The sequence below is a fragment of the Excalfactoria chinensis genome, chromosome 3, assembly GCF_039878825.1.
Source record: "Excalfactoria chinensis isolate bCotChi1 chromosome 3, bCotChi1.hap2, whole genome shotgun sequence".
Lineage (NCBI taxonomy): Eukaryota > Metazoa > Chordata > Aves > Galliformes > Phasianidae > Excalfactoria > Excalfactoria chinensis.
This window is the reverse complement of record NC_092827.1, coordinates 48,257,666-48,279,641: the sequence shown is the minus strand read 5'-3', so window position 1 is coordinate 48,279,641 and position 21,976 is coordinate 48,257,666. Positions and strand designations below refer to the sequence as shown.

Genomic DNA, 21,976 nt, shown 5'->3' with positions numbered 1-21,976 from the left:
ATCTCCCTACAGTAGTCTGAATGTCTGGGGTACTAGTTTTTGTGTTTTTAGTAGCAAAACCAACCAAAAATCAACTCCCTAGAAGCAATGCCTGCAACTATTTCACTATTCTATTTTATGGGCTGGAAGGTTACCCATTTAAAAAAGAGAAGGCTTATGCTTTCTAAGAGCTGCTAAATCAAGCAAGATTGAGAAGGAGTTTATGGGAACTATTACTTGAGTGAGGTTACTGGTTGATTGTTTTACAGATACAGCTGCTGCTTAGAAACTCAGTAGCCCTGAAATATTTCCCTAGAGTATAATACTGTACCATCCCATTGTTTTCCTCTGTGAGAAGAGCAGCAGCTTAAAAGCTGAAGGCCAAAGCTGGGCACAGTTACAACTCATATGATTGCTAAAGGTGAAGGTGTCTGCAGACCTGTGTTTTTAGCTATTTCTATGAGAGAGAGATGAGAAACATAAATTAACCTTTGTAATCTTCTCCATATATTATGCAAAGCAATTTTGTAACTGCATTAAAGAATAGGTTCTCATTCAAGGAACAATTGGATGCTAAGGAATGATTGGATGTTGTGTTGAGGGACACAGTTTAGTGGGAGCTATTGGTAATAGGTGAACATTTGGACTGGATGATCTTTTAGGTCTTTTCCAACCTTGGTGATTCTATGGTTCTATAATAGTATTATTTCTGATGCTGACTAGAAAAATGGGGCAAGATGAACCTAATCATGTTCAACAAAGGGTTGACTACTGACTAGCAGATTGGTGGTGGTAATCTGTTTCCTCGGCTTACCACCAGTTAAAACCAGACCTGCAGTGTTGGGTCTTGCTGTAGGCTCCTCTTGCATGAAGAGGACATGAATATACTGGTGAAAGTTCAGAGAAGGGCCATCAAGATAATTAAAGGAATGGAGTATTACTCCTATGTGGAGATGCTGGAGAGTTGGGTCTGTTTAGCCTGGAGAAGACAAGACTCAGGGATTTAATCTATATGTATGAAAACCTGTGAGGGAGTGAACAAGATACAAGACATATTCAAACATAAGAAAAAGGCTTTTCACTGAAAGGGTGTTTGAATGTTGTAATCAGCTGCTATAGAGGCTGTCAGCTCCAATCTTGGATTGAAAACTGGACTAGATATAGTCCAGAGAACCCTGCTCTAGCTCACTCTGCTCTGGGCAGCTAGACTGGATGATCAACAGACATCACTTTCAACTTCAACTACTCTGTGGTTCTGCATAAAACTAGCCCAAAAATTCTCTGGAGCAATCATCTTATCTCTGTGCACTACACAGTAAAAATCTTAAATGCAGAAGAATAGAGACCACTGTGGAAACTTCATTGAATCATCACCAATCAAAAAGATTTAGATAAGCAAACAGACTGTGTTCAGGTTACGTAAAACTTTTCCTTTGTAGCAGAACATTAATAAGAAAAGCTCAGCTGTGGTCTCTGTAAATGCCACTGTGAAGACATTTTTAATGATTCCTTAAGCTAAAATAAATAACCCCAAAACCTGCCAACATTAGCTTGCTTCTGGATTTCAAATAAATGAATAAGATATGTTTAAAATATAAATAAAACCCTTCATTTCTAGAAGCTAACGTAATATCCACCCACCTCTATTCACTGCAATACTGATCTTTAAAAACCTGGTGATGGGGAATCGTTCCAGCTCATGAAATGAAATTAAACTCAAGACAGTCACTTGCTCTTTAGTTACCAATATCCTCTATAGTAGAATGTCCACCTTTCCCTAACGCAAAGATTGTACTAAAAATCCTTATGCAAGCTTCTATGTTGATCCTGTCACAATCTTCAGTGTAGAACACGACCTCAAGATCCGGCTTTCTTCAGTGTGATCGTGATCTTTTTCCCCCTCCCCCTTTTTAATCACATCAGTATCCTTCAGTGATAATTTCTGACATGTACATGTCAAGCATGCTTAGGCCAACTCCTAACCTACCTGGACAACATTTTCAAATGTAAGTGCTTAAAAAAATTAGGATCTGAAGTTCATATTCAGTCATTCCAAGTGGCATTCTTTCTTTGAGTTGGATGCTGAGTCGCTAAGTGCACTTTAGCCCTAAGAATAGATCCCCAGCTGGAGAATTTAAAAGATTATTAAGACTAACAGGACCAAAATTTTGGTGCATAATTGAGCTTTAGGGGTAGGAGAAAATATTTTTTTTCTTTAATGGGGACAATTTCCAGAAAAGGTGGTTACAAAACCCAGTAAGATTCAGTGAAAGCAAAAATAGCCTCTTTAAAACTCCTTTTTTTTTTTTTTTTTTTTTTTTTTTTTTTTTTAATTAAAAATTACTAATTTGGGATTTAGAAGTTTAAAATACAGGAGTGTAAGTATTTTGGACTTTTATTTTTTAAAGCAAGCCTTTTCATCCTTATTAAATCAGAGAATATTAGTGAGTACTGCCATCCCATTGCGATCTTGGACTAGCAACAACGAATCACCACTCTATTACATAACACATCTGTTTTTAAGAATGTTGAGTTCCCATGATTTGCACAGTGAGTATCAGGCAGAATAATACCACAGCTGGACCATAGAGAACAGGATTTTCAAGGGCACAAACGGACTCCTTGCTGCTCAGTTCCAAACACTGGTGGCATGGAGCAATGAATGGCTTGCTGCTTCTGTAGCTCATCTTAAAGAGCAACAGATACCATACTGATAAAGGCTACTAAAGTCTGTTTATCCTTGTGAAAAGTATCAATACTCAGAGCGGAAACTGAAAAGGTATCTCAGAAAATGCTGCAAAATTTCAAGTAACAATTTAAGCTTTTATTTTGAAATTCTGCCTGTGTCTCCCAGTAACCACAGTTTAGGTGCCTTCTGCTTCTCTCTTCTAAAGTCCAGTGCATCTGAATACTCTCTCCTGGAACCTGAGAGACAGAATTGCTGTTGTCTAGTGCAAGTGCCTGTGTTAGTGACAGTTTCATGAAAAGTAGATGGGATTTAGACCTACCTGAAAAAAATGTCCAAAGGTTACAGTTAGGAGTCATGCAAGCCACAATACCTGCTAACTGGTTTATGCCTTATTTGACTTCTTGACTTCTAGCTTGACTGTACTTACTGTCACTGAAACTGCTCTGCTCTCTTTGGTACAATGAGACTGCTTCTTCGTGAATAATGCCAGTGCCCTGCCTGCCTCATCACTTCTGTGAAGTAGCTCACTCTTGCTTCTCCATGAGAGTCTCAAATTCAGTTGCCAATTGCAAAATAAATAAATAAATAAATTGTGAAACTTCTGTCATTTGCAAATTTAAACACGTTTGTATTTTTTGTCTGCTTTGCTTTTTTTAATGTAGTTTCAGGATCCTACCACAACCTCCATATGTATATTTTTAACTCCTTCCTTACACAAGGCTTGTACTAATAGCTCTTGGCAGCAAGCTGTAACTCAAATAACCTCCTTTCCTTGCTCCTTTCACCCAAGCTCTTAGGCATTTTTCAAATGCACCTTCCTGGAAGGCAGTAACTGAGTTAGACTACAGGCTTCTACAGTAAACTGGTCTGGTTCTAGAAAAGAAAGTTTACATTAAACTATTTGAACAAATGCAGTGGAGTGACTATTCTTTACACTTCTACATTACTTTTCAACCTAGAAACCCAGAGCTGCTTACACATACAAGGAGAGTTTCACTGAACTCTTGTGAACTAGTTATGCACTCTCCACAGTGGTAAGCCAAGGCTCTGATACTTGACTTGCCAAAGAACACAACGTTGGTAAATTGCAAAACTTGATATACTTGATAGACATAGGACTTAAAATAACCTTAACGATGGCACAGTTAATAACAACCATGTTTTGATGTTTCCTTTGAACAGCCAGGAGCAGGAATTCAACAGAAAAACCCATCAGCTGATTCCTTTAGTAATCCCTTATAATTCAGATGATGGGATATTTATTATTTGTTTTTGAATATTTGCTAATAGTTGGTAATCTTTCTTCACTTGGAAGTTGGAAAACATAATACGTTGAGATCAGTCGTGTTTTTTTCTCTCCTTAGTAGACTTTTGGAATATGTCATGGGACAGGAAGATTGACCTTGGTTCCATGACCGATTCATATGCATTGACTTTGCAAAAGTGAAGTGCAATAAAGTAGCAAAGCATATCATTGCTGTGGAAGGTTTTTTTCAGGTCTCCTTGCTCTGAGAGGCCTGACATACTTCCCCCTGTTCTCTACCCATTCTGGCAGGTATTTCTATGGAAAAATTTCATCCCAGGGCTCAAGGCAGTACATCCAATGTGCTACACAACATATCAAAATGAATTTGTGCATTGTGTACTCACGCAGAAGTTGTCTGCATATCATGCCAGCTTTTGCTAAAGTTCTGCTTCAGCTCATTCATCAGGCTCATGCCAAGCTTTTGTTTAATTTCAATCAGGTGCTTTTCTTTGGCTGCTAGTACTTGCCGCAAAGTTGAAATTTCATCCTCTAGCTGAGAGAAACAAAGAGGGAGGAGAAAGGAGAGAGGTGTTAGCCTGTTCATGCAGAAAGATAAACACATGCCATCCTGGGAGATTAAATGCATCTCGCACAAACTTGTGGGGTTTTTAGGTGTGACAGGAAAGGCACAGAGGTATGAGTGTGTTTAGATCACAAAGATATCCAGAACAAAGCTAACGCCACTGCTGTAGGTGACTCTCTCCGTATATACCATTGTACACACCTAATAAGATGGACAGAATACTCTGGACAGGAAGTAGCTATTGAACAACCTGACTAAGATCTGCCTTTGGACATCAGGAGCCTCAAATATCACATTTTCATTTGCAAGGGAATTGAACAAAAGACAACTGGATAATTCAGACAGACATCTCTCTTCTAATGTACAGGCATTTAACTGAAAGATTATGTTTTAATCTTGCACACATAAGAAAAAACAAATTCTTGACAGCAGGTTAAACAAAAAAAATAAATAATTCACATAATACTATAAGTCAAGTGTATCTGGGGTGTCAATCCCTGTATCTTAGGCCCTACATGTTTTAAAATATAAGTGAAAATAATTCAAAAAACCTTTTCAGAGCTCCTTGCCACCAACAAAACTACATCAATTCAAGCTGCAAAGATGACATTTAGTCTGAACAGAGAGATACAATTCTCTCTGCAGTAGACATTACTTCAAACACATCAAAACCAAAACTGAGCTTTAGTATGGCAATGTCCAGAGCACTTGACTAAGATGAGGAACAACTGAAACAGTTTGCCACTGACTGTTTACCCACTGGACAGCACTCCCATGAGCACAGGCTTGAATTCTTCACTGGGAAGATTCCTAAACCAATTATGTAACCAGCACTCAGAGGCACTGAAGCTAACAAGGGTAAGTGACATGAGCAGCTGCCTTTCACTTCAGGTTTAAAAGTTCCCTTACCAACTGTGCTCCTTCCTCTATGTGTTAACAGTATAACATATGGCAATGTATCATACCATATGTTAAGTTCCCTGGGATCACACTCATTCTGAGATTTAATACTATTGGCTGCACAAGCACCAGTAGATTCAGTTGTGACCTCTAGGGTTATATTTACAATGTCAGCACCGGCATTATTTTTATCTGACACATTCATGCATCCCTCTTCCTTGTAAAAGTGTCTGTCCACTGTACTTTAAAAAGTCTGTCTGTTTAATCCACCAGCTACCAGTTTCTTTCCTTTGTCACTACCTACTATCTAAATTATTCAAAAAGCTTAAGCAGTAGGACTATGAACACAAAGCAAAACCACAACCACAGTGAAGCAGACACCAGACACCAGTATTCACCAAGACTTGTGGTACCATCACTTCATTGGTAGGAAGGGTAACAATCCCAAATTGCTTTTTTCTTTTGCCCTATCCATTACATTTATAACCTGCAATGAGATGCTGTCAAGAGGCAGTGCAAGTTTCTATTCTGAGAGGATAACTGGTTAATGCTTACAGAATGGAGAAATCACAAAATTCAGCACACCTTAGATGGCAATTTAAAACTCTTTGTTTCCCAGAAGTTTGCCTGAGTAACACTGTTAAAGAATTTAATTTAAACCAACACCAGTATGCTTACATGTACATAAACATTAGCACTTTCCACTTGGGTAGCACTAGGATGATCATTAGGTACTTGGATATGTAAACATTTGAAGGTTTCTATTAAAATTACCTTCCACCTGTTCACTTGAATAGATGCCAAAAGCTGTGAAGCCCTAAGAAAGTAAGTATTAACCCTGTGGTCAGTGGTGCAAGTACGAACATCTTTGATTGCATTAAAAATAATACATTATTTATCTCTAGAGATCAGAAACTACCTTTGAACTGAAGAAATGCTCCCAAGTTCCATCATTTTAACCTAATGGCAGACGCAAAGCTTCCCCAGAGTGCTCAGATACCAGTGACCAAAGACTGAGAAAGATTTAGGGACTTCCAGTGGGATCTTGAAAGCCATTTATGCATAGTACGTACATAACTTCCATGGAAACAACAACAACCACATCCACAAACAACAATTCAGAGAGTACATGAGATGTAAAATAGAGCATTCTGGACAAAATGATATTAATAAAGAATTATGTAAATTGGTATTATCTGTATATTCTGGAATACACAGTACTACGTAAAATGTGGAGGTGGAAAGACGTGTAAAGATGCAGCTGTTGGTTGGAATAATATTGACGACAAGCTGGAGTGATGAGCTGAATAGTAATTTGAATATGTTTATGATGCTAGTTTTACGAATCAAGGCACTGAGTGATAAATATTAAGTGCAAAAACAATAACAACAACAGGAGACAGCATGGTTAAACCCATATTTTTAAGACAAATTAAACAGCCTTTTTTCTTACTGTATCACCAACGAAAGTGTAGTATCCTGGCCTGAGTGCTTGCACAGCCCTCCTCCTCAGAGAAAACTGAACAAACACATAAGGATATGGAGGAAAACACAACCACTGCTGATGGACCAGAGCAGTACTTGAAAGCAAAATCAGATAGCTTCTCAAAAGGAAACATTACCCAATTGCCACAGTATTTTTCCTGGAAGAGCTGAGATCTTACAAGTTTTTGAAAGTCTTTTTTGAGAACCATAAAAAACTTCTAAGCGTAAGAGTTCACCAAGGTCATGTTCCAAGCCTTTCTCAGCACAATTACAGTTTTGTTTTTAAGAGTAAGCTGTGCGCCAGTGAACTGCTTTTGGTAAAATCAGAATATAATTTCCTGTTCAGCCAAGATCAGTGTATTTGAAAGGCAATCTCTCACTTGTTTGTTGGTACAAGTATTAGAGCATTTCTGTCAGAAAACTCATTTCTCATAGGGATCTTCAGGCATGCAAAAGAGACATGGGTAAGTCCTCTTGCTAGAGACATATCTGTATCAGATGGTTGTAGGAAGCTTTTTTATTACTTGTTTCCATACACCTATTTTATCCCTTTCACCTGAAAAGGGAAAGGAAGCATTCAGGCTGGAAGAGATCTCTGGGTTTATCTGGTCCAACCCCTGCTCAATCAGGACAACCTACAGTGGGCAGCTTTTGAAGATCTCCAAGTAGGAGGAGACCCCACAGCCTCTCTGAGGCAACCTATGCCAGTCCTCCATCACCTGCACCAATGCTCCATCACCTACATAGCACAGAAGTGCTTTCTGGTGTTCAGAGTGAACCTCCTGTTTTCCCTTGGGCCTCTTGTCCCAACAAATAGCCAATAATTGATGGATAAATTCCTACATCATTGTTGTGTGATAAACAGTAAGTGAAGTTTCAGCTTCCTTCTTATAATCACCAAAAGTAACAGGATCAGAAAAGAAAGAAAAAGTAACTAGCAACTTAGAATCAAAAGCTTGGTGTAACACTAAAGCACTGAAAAAAATCCTTTTTTCTTTTTTCCTGTTTCACTAAAAAATACTGAATCAGTGGTGCTAAAATGACTTGAAAGTCATTAAGATTAATTATTCTCAATTATTAAGGTATTTTATCTGATGTCTTAACACTGATTTACATATTTGTTGTAGAAAAGACAGGGATTCCTCTCAGTAAGAAAGCCGTCTTCCTGGTCAAGCCCATTCCATTTGCAAAAGCAGCAAACACCTTAGACTGAATCTAGTCAACCTCCTGAGCCTTTGTAATAAAAAAGGCCACTTTTTAATCTTTCCTCTCTTTTTTATTAACTATTATCTTTTAAATCTTTTCATGGTGTCATGACACGTCCTGAAGCTCTGCAATTTAAAATAATAAATAAATGAAAACCAAAAATACAACCCTCTCCAGACATATCAGTCACAAAGGAAACAAAAGCTTGATGAAATTACTGTGCTAATTGCCATCAGACTCTTCTGTAACCATGAGCAGCAGATTTTCCTCAGAGCACCACACAAAGAATCCTTTCTATCAGGTGTCACACCACTATAACAACAATTTCATAGATCTAATAAGAACACCTTTCAGTCTTTGTAAAGAAAGGCTTATATATATAAAGACAAGTGGCTTTTGTTGACTAAAATGACATGTTTAACTTCATCTCTACAATCAGAAGATAGAAGTTAGCTAACCTTACAAAAAAAATACCACATATGGAAAATAATTGTTTCAAATTTGTGTAGCCTAGCATAATTTTACTTAAAGAACATCTCATTATGATGCATAATTCATCCTACAATGAATAGCTGTTGATTAACAGAAATAGAAACATTAATACTCACAGAAATTCAAATTAATTACCTTGGCCAGCTCAGCCTTTAACTCCTCTTTTTCTTCTTCGGAAATCATACTGGTGAAATCAACATCAGTAACCATATCTTCATCTGCTTCATGCAAAGACTGGGTTTCTAACAGACCTGAAATACAGAGTTGAACAAGAGTATAACAACTACTGTTATTTATTTCAGCTATAATATTGATGAACTCTAAAATAAAAGAAAGATGCAATATTTGCCCACTAGGAAAAAGTAAAAGGGAACAACAAATCAATGTTTTCCTACAAAAGGTCATTTGTGCTCCATTTCTCCTTTCAGAAAAGTGTTTGGAAGTATTAGATGGTAATTTCTGTATAAAAACAATTTAATACATGAAAACACAACTTGACCCAAGAGGGCAATCACCTTGGAATACATGGCAAAACACTTCCTTATTTCTTATACACAGGAAAAAAAAAGAATAAAAAAAACAAAACAAAACAAACAAACAAAAACAAAAAAAACCCACCTAAGTCATCACAAAGAAACAAATAAAGCAAACCTGTGTTTGTTTGTTTCCTTTTATTTATTTATTTATTTATTTTTTGGCAAAAAGCAAAGTTGAATAATGTGAATCACAGATATTAAGTGGCAACAGTACACTGAGCAACACAGTGAGTATATTACAAAGCCAAATTTGCTTTAAAAATACCTCCGCAGAAACTGAAGAATCTTACAGTTGGAAATAGTTTGCAGAAGAAAACATTTCCTGTTTGCAGATTCCTAAATGCTAGAGTGAATCATACCTTGATTCCTTTATCTAAGCCTACACAGAGAGAACTACTCTACCGGACCTCTAGCTACCTTGTTCTGCTTGATGAAGACCTGCATCAGCACATATGATAACCCAACTATACACTTACATAAATCTTCACGAGACCTGAATGTGACTGGTATTCAAAAGAATCACAATATATTCTATCTTCCAGTCACTCAGTCAGAAGAAAAGAGTGATTGGTGGGATTTTACCCGTTTTTCACTGTCTGAAAACAAAATAATGCAAAACATGAGATAAAAAAAAAAAGAAAAAGATCCTTGCTCCTTTGGAACTTGTTTTAAGCTTCTCAGTATGTTTCTGTTGTGGAAGAAAATTTCCTTCCAGGCTACATCTCAAAGCAGCAGTTTTCCCCATATTCCAGTTCTTCAGCTGGATAATGAACAAACTCGGGTGGCTCTTAACATCAGAGTGCTACTTAACACAGGAGAGACCAGCTTCTTCCCCTGGCCCACAGAGGCCTGTATGTTCTTTTTCACAGAGATTAGAACTCTGTTAAGTTTTGGCCTTAGGGAGCTGGGGTTACGAGCAGAAAGCCTGGAGTATTCAACAGCCTGAAACTGAGTATTTTATGTTTGCTTGTAGAAAGCAGGAAGAAGAATGAAAAGCTTCCTCCAGCCTTCTATCATTTTTTTCCATCTTGACTTCCATAGCATACCTGGTTTTCCTTTTATTTAACAGAATAGAACAGATTAGACTTTTACTAACAATTTCTCTGCAGAGCAGAATGTGATGAACTCAGCTCTGTTAATTACAATCTCCCATGAGTGTGAAGTTAAACAGAAGTAACACCAGGTGTTGAATTCCTGTCTGGATCCATGTGCAAGAACAGAGCACCACCCAAAAGCACAACAACTTTTTTAAAATAAGAAAACATCCAAGAGATGTTGATACCTTTGCCATTACTCAAAAATGAGCTTGCCAGGATAACCTAGACTGTCAAAGTCACAACAAAACAAAAGCCTATTTATTCAGTAGGAATGCTCCAAAATTACCTTTATTGGCCCCACTGCATTACTAAACGAAACTGCTTGTTTGTTTTAAGTTTGGTTTGGTTTGTTGGGGTTTTTGTTTGTTTGTTTGTTTGTTTTTTAGGATTTACAGAGTTGCTGTGGGAGTTGGGCTATACTTAGCTCCCATGGTTTTCAAAGCAGTTCCCTTTCCTCATGGATGGAGGGGCAGCAGTACGAGGCAACACTTGGAAATACTGGAAAGAATCTTAGGGCCAACAGGGTTAACACTGAAATTGTTGGGGTAGAGTTAGTTAGCTAAATATGTGAGATGAGTGGATCTTGAAGCAGATGATAGTTGAGCTAAAAGGGAAAAAGATCTGTATTCAAGGGATAGCATTAGTTTGGGATTGCCTAGGTAAATAGGCCAGAACTAATAGACAGTGAATATATAAGTATATGGAAGCCAGCATGGACCAAAATCACCGAAAGATTAACACTTAACTAGATCTAAAGATCAAGTTCAATCTTCATGATAGAACTGAAAATTACAATTAATTTTGAAAAAAAAAAAAAAAAAAAAAAGAAAAGAAAAGAAAAAAAGAAAAAAGAAAAAAAAAAAAAAAAGCACATGCTTATCAATCTTCTGCACAGTCCTTTCAAACTTATCCAGAGCCAGTCATAACTTTTACCCCTTGCTTCTCATGCAAGTCTCAAGTCACCTAAAATCTACTCTGATCCCTTATTCTCCACCTTCATTCTATAGCCTGTACCGCAGTCTTCCCTCCTTTGTATGAGCACAGTAAACAGCAGCCCTCTCTCTTTCCTTGCTGCTCTCAAGCCTCTGCATATTCTTCATGATTCCTGCTTTTTCCAGTCACACCTTGTAGCAGCTTTTAGTCTGGACTTCAGATACCACTCTATGATGAGGACTTCTTTATTGGTGTCCTCTCACCACTCTCGTTGGATTATAGTTCTAGAGCAGGTCTATCAGCACAGGTAGGATGCTTCAGTTCTGGTGCTAGCTCATTTGAACTTCCCAGTTTCTTTTCCACTTAAGCAACAGAAACTCCTTTCTTGAATATGGCCTGAAAAGATCTCATCAGTGTCTGGTGCTACTCTCACAGACTTTATCCCCAATTTTAGTCTCAGTTTTCATCTTAGGAAAGAGAGAAATAAAGAGCAAAGGAACTTAACAATCATAGTGAGTTTAGCATCCACATGGTAAAGTCTGCAGCTGTGATTCCCAGGACTTTGTTCTGTTTTTTTTTTTTTTTTTTTTTTTTTTTTTTTTTTTTTTTTTTCTTTTTGTTTTTCATTTTGTATGTGTGTGTGAGTGAGTGAGTGTTCCTATTTCCTGTCCAATCAATAACCATTGAGCCCTGTATTAGAGTTTAGAAAGAGTTAGAGTCCTCTTATAACAAGCTTAATGAAGGCAAAGACACAAACCAATTAGAAATTAGGCTACAGACACTTTTGTATTCTTAAGACAATTTAATTCTGCAGTCTCCAAGGAGAACAGAAACCTGCATTGAGATTCCCACCAATACATGTAAGGGTGACTATTGATTTTGTTAGTAAGACAGAAGTATCACTGAGCCCAAAATATTCGTCACCTTCTGCTCTGCAGGAAGCACTGTCTCTACTCCCTCTTCCATGAGGGTTTCTGTCAGTGAGGCAGCAAAACACCTTTCAGACACTGGTTACAGGTGTACCAAATAAAGAAGCATAATAGAATACATCAACTTACAAGATCCCTAAAGTCTCGACTTAACCACATTTTTCTAAGGAACAAGGTAGGACTCTATTTACCATATGTAAGGAAGCTACATGTTTTGTTAAACACAATCTAATAACTCTTGAAAATATACACAAGGATGAGCTGTTTCAGCTAACTGGTTAGAGCTGAGCCCCAGAATCTAGTATTGTTCTACACAGTTAGATGATACATCTAGTCAATTAAAGGTAGGATTTTAAGATAACACCACATTTTTTTTTTTAACTTCACCATGTACATTCAGTTCCAACAGTTATGTATGATACCCAGGGAAAAAGAAATTGCACTTTTTAAAGTGAAGACAGCAATCTGTATGCCTGTACACATTCACTCTATACATAGGGCTGCTGTAACTGAGTAAACAGTTACAGACCTTTTCCTGGTTATTTCACCTTTTTTTTCTTTGGAGGTTGAAGGAAATTAATTTGTTTCTAATTCACGTATCTACGCTGATATATCAATATACAAATATCAATTTATCCCATTAATCCCATATTCACTTGCAGTAGAATCCTGGGCCCTGAATGGCTTGCCTTGATTTTAGCTGTGCAAGATGCAGACAAAAACATCACTTGTTTGGAAGCTGCAAATCCAGTTAGGTAACATTGCAAGGATCTGTTTTCACAGGACACTAAAAGTATGGGGAGGCTGTAAATTCAGCATAGAGTTATTCCTTCTCCTAACCTAAAAAATATAGAAATATTTATTACTTATTAACTTGCAGGTATGACTTATCTTACAAAGTATAGAAAGCATAAAATTTTTAAGTGAAATATTTTCAAATGGTTGTGCTTTCCACAAGGAGTGGCAAATAAATGCCTGATCAGAGTAATTATTAACAAGTTACCAACTGGCTTTATGTGCACGAATGTAATGTAGTTCTATCTGCATGCTCATAAAAGCAGACACGCTAAAATATGACTCCTCTACTAGGGCTTCCACCTGTGGTGATTAAGTTTAACTTCACACAACTAAAGCTCATGTACTTCAACACCTGCAAGACATCTGATATTCCCCAGACCAACCCATAACAACGCTACAATCTTGCTAAATTAATGTCAAGTTCTATGTAGTCAATGGCGCTGCTAAAGCAGCTACAGTATGCAGAGCTGTTACAATTAGGACATGTTTATATTTGAAATGCAACACATATATTTCAGTATCAACCAACTTAAACTCAGGCTGCTGTTGCATCAGTGCTAGCATTTACTGCTAGTAAGTGATGCTGTCACAGCTTATCAGCTCAGGCATGCTGATAACATAATATACTGCTCTAGAGCCTTGAACCAGTACCTCTGCTTTGAACTGACATGTACACCAGTTGCCCAGAGTTTGTGCACTCTGCTGGTCTGCAAAAGATAGCAGAATTTTTTCTCCCAGTTATTGCTTTATCTCTAGATTCTGCCATCTCTCACATTTGCAACTAAACCCTGCAGAGAGAAGTGTGTATTGTCTCTGGTGGAGTCATCCTTCAAGGGCAGATTTCCAAGAAGCAGCCTATTGCCCCCCAGCACACTTCAAGGGTGTCATGTAAGCCCACCTACAAGTACTGCTCTCATAAGCACACATAGGTCAGTCATGAACCATAGAATGTCTGGTCACTTTGGGGAATGAGTTTTACAAGTGGCTGAAATTCAGTGTTAATTGTAAAAGTTGAAAGGTTTTTACTTCCATTTTAGGGCACAGATGTTGAAACCTGCACAGGTTTAACTGAGATCTTTATCTACTGATTACCAGCCATTATGAGAGCCCACCGCATCTTACAGGTCATGTCCTTTCCCAGCAGCACAGAATTTTAAGCATTGATTCCCATGGGTATTCATTATGTTAGATGAATACAGGTCTCATTCAAGCAGTCCATTAGCAGGTGGGACAGCAGAAGAGAGATAGGTGTCCATACATCACCACTTCCTAGTGTCTATTTGCTTGTCTATCTTTTCCAGATTAAGTCATTCATATTCTTCCTGCATTCTGCCTTAGTTACTGTGTCTGGTGCCCAGCAATTCTTTTCCACAGAACAGTTACACAAGAAGCACAAAAGAGCAGAAGACATCTTAGAACCTATTCTATGAACCTAACCATGCATCATAATCCACAGATAGCTAGAGTCCTCACTACTTATTCTCTCCACTTCTAGTTAGAATCAAGCTCAACAGACATTCAGTTAAGGTTTAACTCACTCATTATCTCTTTCAAATAGACACTCTTTTTATGGATCTTCAGATCTTGCCCTCAGCAGTCTCAGGCCATAGGGCCCCATGCAACTTCATATTCCTAAAGCCATTTATACTACTAATAATATACTCATGTATTACCCCTATTTATCCTTCACAAACAGGCAGGTTTACACTTAGCATGGGAAAGCATAAAGTAGGTATAAATCAGCATGAGAGCTATCTGATTCTTAGTTTTAGTACCTACTGTTAGACTCTGTCATACCATTAGATAAAATATACAAGACAGGTGAAGAATATAGGATTCTCAGTAATTAGGAACCCCAAATAATTTAGAAGAGTCCACTCAGAAGTACTGAGCAGGCAACCATTTGTATTAAGATATTTACACAGAGAGTAGAAGTTGAATAGCTTGCAGAACACAACTGTGGTAACACATTACTAAAACATCTGATGAGCATTTCAGAAGAATTTCTCCTGAAGTCCATGGTAGTTACAGCTAAGGCTAGGAAAAGAAGCTTTAGAGTCTGCTGTTCAATCTGATTTAATGCAAGAAATTGTTTCAGCATTGATCCGTACCTGCACATATGTTTCCTATTAGGATTGTAGGGATGACGAATTAAATAAGTCACTTAGAAACTACAGGATTGGTAGCTTATACCACAAAGACTAAATGAACCAAAGAATACACTGGAAAAGATCCCAGACATTTTTAGATTTCTCATTCAGACACTTGAAAATTATGTGGATAAAAGCATTTTAGTATGCGTTATGTGCATTTTATTCATTTTCTCCCTATTTATCTCTAAGGCATTTTCTATAGTATTACATACCTGGCTCATTTTTGTACATCGACCTTGTTAGAAAAAAACAAAGAAACCCATCAATGGCAGTGATGTTTGCTGAATTAACCACGGTGACAACAATACAAAAGGCAACACTAAGTTAATGCTTGTGTACTTTCCCTAGCAATATATATAAATGTAATCCTAATCCTTTATTTTAACAACACTGAAGCTCTATTAATGTTCTATCTTTCTTTCTTTGTTTCTTGACCAGTTAAAAATATCAAACCTATCTCTTACCTGGTACCCACATCAAAGCAAAGAAACAGCTTTTAATTGCATAGCCCTTAGGCTAAGCAAAACAATGTTACGGGTTCTTTTGCCATGTCATTATACGGTAGGTAACAGCACAACAAGTTATGCAGAACTGTACCTTATTTAATACTGGAAAATAATTGTTTACAAATTTAAATTGCAATTAAATTTCAAAGGGATGAAATGATAAGCAGAACAAAGGAACTGTCCAGACACTGCATTAGTGTCCTTGATCTTCTTTATAATGTAGTCTAAATGCCAGATAGAGAGATTGAGGAGGGGGATGGGAGATCTAGATTCATGTACAGTAAAATAAAATGATTTTAAACATTACTGAAAATTGCAAAGATTTCCAGTACTATTATTTTTTATTCCAGTTATTATGGAAGGATCTAAATGGGAAGACGTGCCAGAGGACTTAGAACTCCAAGCAGAAGGAAGGCTGATTTTGGATTTTTGTGACTCGGAAATAAAGCTAGAGGCTGGATTCATCTTGGTTTAGTGAGGAAAGAATACTGGCCATGTAGATGAAGATCATAAATATTTAACAGAATTGTAGATCCTACTGTCTGCTAACTTTAGGACTCAATCTGACTCTTTCTCCACCTTTATTCCTTACAAGAGATGTGAATGGCAAATGTCTTCATTTTCTCTCTCCAGTGGTCTTTGGGCCCAAGGTGGTGTCAAGGAGAATGAAGTAAGACAGCTTCTGGGTGTTCAAGAGCTCTAGGACATAGTCTACTATCTGAAAGCAAATGCTCCCAGTCACCCTGAAGCATCTTATAATAAGTCTTACTTAAACTTCCCATTCCTTCCTTAAATCCCCAAAATAAAGGATCCATCCATAACTATGAGATAGACTGGCAGGTTTCCAAATGAAGAAAGACTTTAATTTGGACTGCATGGCTAAACAGTGAGTTGTAGTGTGCTAAGTTTCTCTACACTCTAATCAAACTGAGGATTTCACTAGGATATTTTTCCCCCAGAAGCCACTGACACAGCTTGCCACTGATGCTAGTGAAGGAAAACAAGTTGTGCAAAAAAAATTTGGGAGAGAATGGGTTCTATAGCTTGATCACTGCAAGGAGAAGACACAGATGTTGGTAAAGAGTTTCATCTCAAACATAAAAGTGCAGTGTGTGAAAGTGGGAGCAGCAATTATCATAAAAACGTATATAGCAATTACTGAAAGGAGGCACCAACTTTCAACATAGGAACTGATCTCCCAAGCAGAACAATTAACTAAAACACCCAGAAATACTTAATTGTCATAATCCTAAACATTTTATCCAAAAATATCTAGCTCACTTTGTATAAAATAAGAATCCTGCCTGCTTGGGGAAGATAAGGGCAACATTGCTTTCTAAGCTGTAGCCACGGAAATACAAAGCAATTGTTGTGAAATGCAACAGTTTAAAGACAGCAGATGCTTCTATTATGTCAATACTGAAAGTAATGACAGTATTGTACCACTTACTGTGCTTTCTATTGATCATTCTGCACAACTTTCCATGAGATCAAGGGTAAGAAAGAGATGTCATAAGTGCAAGAGTTATCATCTCTTTTCTTTCTTTAGGCAGAACAGAAGAAAAGAAAAGATGAAGTCACAATAGAATAATAGGGAATGAGAAAGTGGATGACACTGAGTCACAAAAGAGACTTGTTCTCCACAAATAAGGTACTCTACAAACTCCAGCAGACTGCACAAAACAAATGAAGGAATGAAGCATATCTAATTAGGCCAGAGAAAAAGAAATGTAGGGGAAGATGAGAGCTATGACATGGAAAAGCTGGCAGTCAGAGGTGGAAGTTGTCAGTTTAATTTTTTAAACCCACCCTTTCACACTAAAAATACATGGAGGTACATCTTTCCCAATCTCAGAATAGACAGGTATCTTGGGTCCCATTCTCAGCTGGTAGAAATGATTGTGATCCCACCAACTGTATAATTAAGCTCACACATCTGCTTCATTGAATTAAAATCACAGAAGCTTAATGGCACGATTAAATAACTCTTCTCACCTAGGAGAGGAACAGCTCACTGTACTTTTCTAAATCCAGGTGCAAGAGTATTGCTTAGTAGTGATCTAACACACAATAAACACACAACACATAAAACACACAAGTCTCCTCAATTAACTTCCAACAAATTATCTGTACTGCAAGAAGTGATAAACTGGTAGTTTTTAATTAAAAAAGAAATTCTTCAAGTAGTTGTCATTTGTACCCTTTAGATCACAAGTAACAGGATCATTAGAAGTCTCAGAGAAATCTTGCTTCAAACAGCAGGTTGCCTTTTATTTTTTTTTTTTCTTCCCAACTTCCCCTTTTTCTTTTGAACCTCCATTCTTTGCCCTCCACCCTTCCAATCATCTATCGCAGCCAGTAAGGCAGATACACCACTTCTGATCTTGTGAACGTACTAGGGAAAATACACCGTGAATGATTGTAACTGGGTACATAACAGAGCCTTCATTCTCTCCAGGTTCAAATTCATAAGTTCCATTGCTCTAATTCAGATTACACCTCAGCACTGTTAGTAAAGTAAAGAATTAAAGATGCTGAAAGAGAGGGGAGAAAGCATCCCTTATGATATCTGATTCCTCTCTCATCTTGGGAGACCAGGTATGCCTCTTTGCATACGACTTAACACAAAAGGTGAATGATTTGTGACTTAGCTTTGTAGGCATCATTGCATTTATAAATTTGTAACAATAATTCGCTCACAAAATTGGGCTAAAGGTGCATTTCCTCTCACCAGTCTTCCTTACAGGTTGATGGTAAGAGCTCACAGCCATCATGAAGCAGAAGTGAATCAGCACAAACCGCAGACCAGGCAGGTTTTGTGTTCTTCTTCTTCAGATTCTGTTTTTTAAGCATCACCCACTTCAGTTTGTATTAACTCTTACCTTCTGTGTGATAACAATTAGCTACTTGGTGTCAGTACACTTTTGCCTTCCAATGGGGTTTTCTGATAGCATGGACCTCCACCAGACTTCCCTATAGGAACTTAACCTACTCATGAATGTGTCCACCTGCAATATAATTGCACTCTCATTTTCTTCCAGTATTACTTAATAATATTATTATTATTACTACTATTATTTTTTCAACTCAAAGTTTAATATTTTTTTCCTTTAGTTTTTTAGCTAGCATCTTGAACTGTAAAACAAGGTATTTATTATTCTGCTCTCAATGTTAATATGCACGTTGAGGCCTTCACAGTTTTTGGCATCAATAATTTCCTGGTTTTGCCCACTCCATGTTTTGGAGTATGCAATTACAAAGAAATGTGTTTGCTTTGTGAACCTGCTTGAGGCCCTGGGTACCTGTGACTGTGACAAAGTTCCCCTGTGAATAGCTTTCTGTTGGGTAAGGTTTGAGGACAGGAGACCTGCCTCTGAAGGTGGTTACACAAACAACTGCATGCTCCAGGATAAGTGACTTCTTACCAGACCAGGATACAGAGCTTGACACTTCCAGCCACAGACTCAGTCTTTGAGTTTCTTATCCTTAAAATGGCCACCATCATAGACAAAGAATATTTTCTCCTCTTTGAAGATCAATAAGGAAAATAATTCCTGAAACAAAGAGGGTCAGCTTCTCTGAGAGCTGCTCTGGGTAGCAGTAACAGCAACCACATAGACAAGAGAAGTAAAGTCGTTGGGTTAGTTCCCAAAATTTCTTCCCCCTCAGGACTGCACTAGAGCACACTGAATTGGAACAGCATCACAAAACATCTACCACAGTCCATACAGATCACCTCAGCTGCCATCATCCCCCAGCATAACTTCTGCATCTTAAAGTCTAAACAGGAGTACAGGAGAGTTTTGTTTGGTTTGTTTTTTTCCTGCCCTCTTCTACTATTTCATGTATATTTCCTCATCTGAGGATGTTGTTACAGGATGGACATAACATTTTGTAATTTTCTAAAGTAAACCAGTATTCCAGTGCTTGTAACTCTGCTAAGAACATCCATTAATATCATCAGTCTCAGTTGTTAAAATCATGTCCTCGCTTGCTTACCTTTCCCCAGTCTGATTCCCATTTGCAGTACTTTGCTATAACAAGAATGCCACTGCCCCGTTTGGGTTGCATTCATGCTCCATATTTCTGTGCTGAGAAGGACACAGAACTGAACAACTTTATAATCCAGCATCTAAGTTTAAATCTAGCTCCTCTCTTTGAAAGTCTCTGAAATGGGGTACAGGTTATTACCACTAAATACTCTTTTCTCTCCTTGTGCTTAATGTAGTCTCCCTCCATATTGCTTTTATATGCACTTTTTGAAGTAATTTAAAAACACGGGGATGAGAAATATTTTTCTCCCCTTGGCATCTGACTTCCAGTTTCCTGCCATGTCTGTTATTTAATCTCTGCAAAGATTTAAATCCTCCAAACCACCGTAATTCAGTTTATAGAAATAACTTATTTTTACTTTTTATTTTTAATGAGGGCTATTCAATTTTTCCTTCTCCATCACCATCATCTTATATTTTCCTCCCTTTTATCAATGTTTCAGCTCAATCTGACACATAACATGACTGAAGGTTATACTCTTATAACACCACATGGCTTCACTGGTTATCCACTATACTCATATGCACATAATAGTTAGATGGTTTAATTACACCATCATTACAGCAAGCATCATTGTCCCTGATTGTGACTTTGATTTCTTCCTCCCACAATAATAAGTTAATAGCTGCCATCTGTCTATTAAAATACTTTGAGCAGAAGATAATCTTCTGTTCCTGCCACAGTTGCCACTCTAATTCTGTTAATGTACATAGACTTCACTTGTCTCTAAGGAAAATCTGAGAGTTGTATTTAAACACAATTTCTGATCACTTTTAAAAGAAAATTTAGTAGGTACCAACCCAGTAAAGAAAAAAAAACTTTCACTTGGAATACTCATTCTCTAAAACTCTGTTTGCTTTCCCTAAAGTGACTGATGTGAGATCTACTCAGTGGAGATAAGAATCTTTCACTTAAGGTGTTAAACACTAGAAGTAGGATTAGATTAACGCTTATCATGCTCAAACCAACATGAGCAAAATGTATTACCAAAAAACCAACCAAAACAACCATCCCAGGGAAATTTTGCAAAATATTTTAAATCTTTAAGATGGGAACGAGCAGCCTGTTTGCAGCCAGACACACGTACCACCTTAGTCTCATCCAGGTGACAACATAATCAACTGGTGAGGAAACAGGTGAACCCAGAGCAAATAACTGAATTCAGACAAACTTGATTTTTCACTGAAGGAACAAACATGGTGCATCAGCTCCCTTCAGCCACCACTTATAAAAATTCAGAGAATACACATTGTACAGCCTTTTAAATCCATGTGATATGTAGTTTCTGTCATACTTTTCCATACTTTATTTGAAATTTATAAATTAGTCGGGCAACTCTAATGTGCAACATTAAAGCAGGGCACAGGTACTAAAGAGAGACAACTTCTGTGTTTGGGTGACTATAGAGGGATGGTGTTTCACAAGTTAAAGCAAATCTCAAAAATCAGATCATGCAAATAGAGAAATTAGAAAGGATGTCTCTTAGAACATGAAGAAATAGTTTGGTTCCAGCAGGATCTGGTCCCCTGTGGTCAGGAGTAGCAAAGAATTTCACTTACTGGCAAACAGAAGTAGAATTTCCAGCAAGGAAGCGCATGAAAATTTAAGACTGTACTTCAAAAACATTTTGAGTGAACACTTTTTAATGGGAAAACCAACACTGTATCAATAATAGATACTTCATGATTGCAGAAAGATTTTTAAGTTTAATTTTGTATCTCTCTTTGCCAAGAGTATCACTAGAGCCCCCAGTTTTTGTATAGCGCTAAATGCTAGACTGTGCATTTGCACTCTGAGGATTTTGTTGTTAAAATCACTTTTGATTCTGTTAATTTGCAAAACTCTTTTAACGGTTTTTCCTTCTAGAACAAAAGCTGAAGATGGACTTTTTGCTACACGTTTCAAATGCTGGCATTGCTCTAAAACACTTTACCGACTAGGCACTTGGTTGACAGCAAGGATAACTGTGTGCTAAGGTAAACCAGTGGTGACTGCAGGACGACTTCACAAAAACCAAATGCCAGAAAACCATGAAACAACAAAACCCACAACAGCAATGAGAAGTCAGCATTCTTCCTGGCATCCCTACTCTGCTGGAGAAACCAAATGCACAGGGCACAGTGCTACCTCCCCTTTCGTTGAGGTGATACAAGGCATTAGAGCTACCCTTCATTTTTACACCCACTACCTGAGTATCTGGATTCCCCTTCACTGACAAGGAGCACAAAGATGTAAATATTACACAGGAACGGGATGGCTTAAAAACAATTATGTGGACAACAGAGTAAATGAAAGAAGCTATCATACATCTGACCACAGACCACACACAAAGAAACATACCTTTTCATTATTTCCGTAAACCTGTCTTTACAAACTTTGCTGCTGTATTAC

The 21,976-nt window shown here is 37.6% G+C and overlaps 1 protein-coding gene across 6 annotated transcripts in view; it reads right to left on the bottom strand.

Moving 5' to 3' along the window:
* TPD52L1 (TPD52 like 1) overlaps window positions 1-21,976 on the bottom strand; it is a 124,388-nt gene that overhangs the window by 20,797 nt on the left and 81,615 nt on the right. For all 6 annotated transcript variants that reach the window (XM_072331525.1, XM_072331523.1, XM_072331522.1 and 3 more), the window contains 2 exons: window positions 8,716-8,831; window positions 4,319-4,467 (listed from right to left, as the gene is read on the bottom strand). In XM_072331525.1, the coding sequence (XP_072187626.1) occupies window positions 4,319-4,467; window positions 8,716-8,790 (224 nt within the window). In that variant the 5' untranslated portion in view covers window positions 8,791-8,831. The remainder of the gene's footprint in view (window positions 1-4,318; window positions 4,468-8,715; window positions 8,832-21,976) is intronic.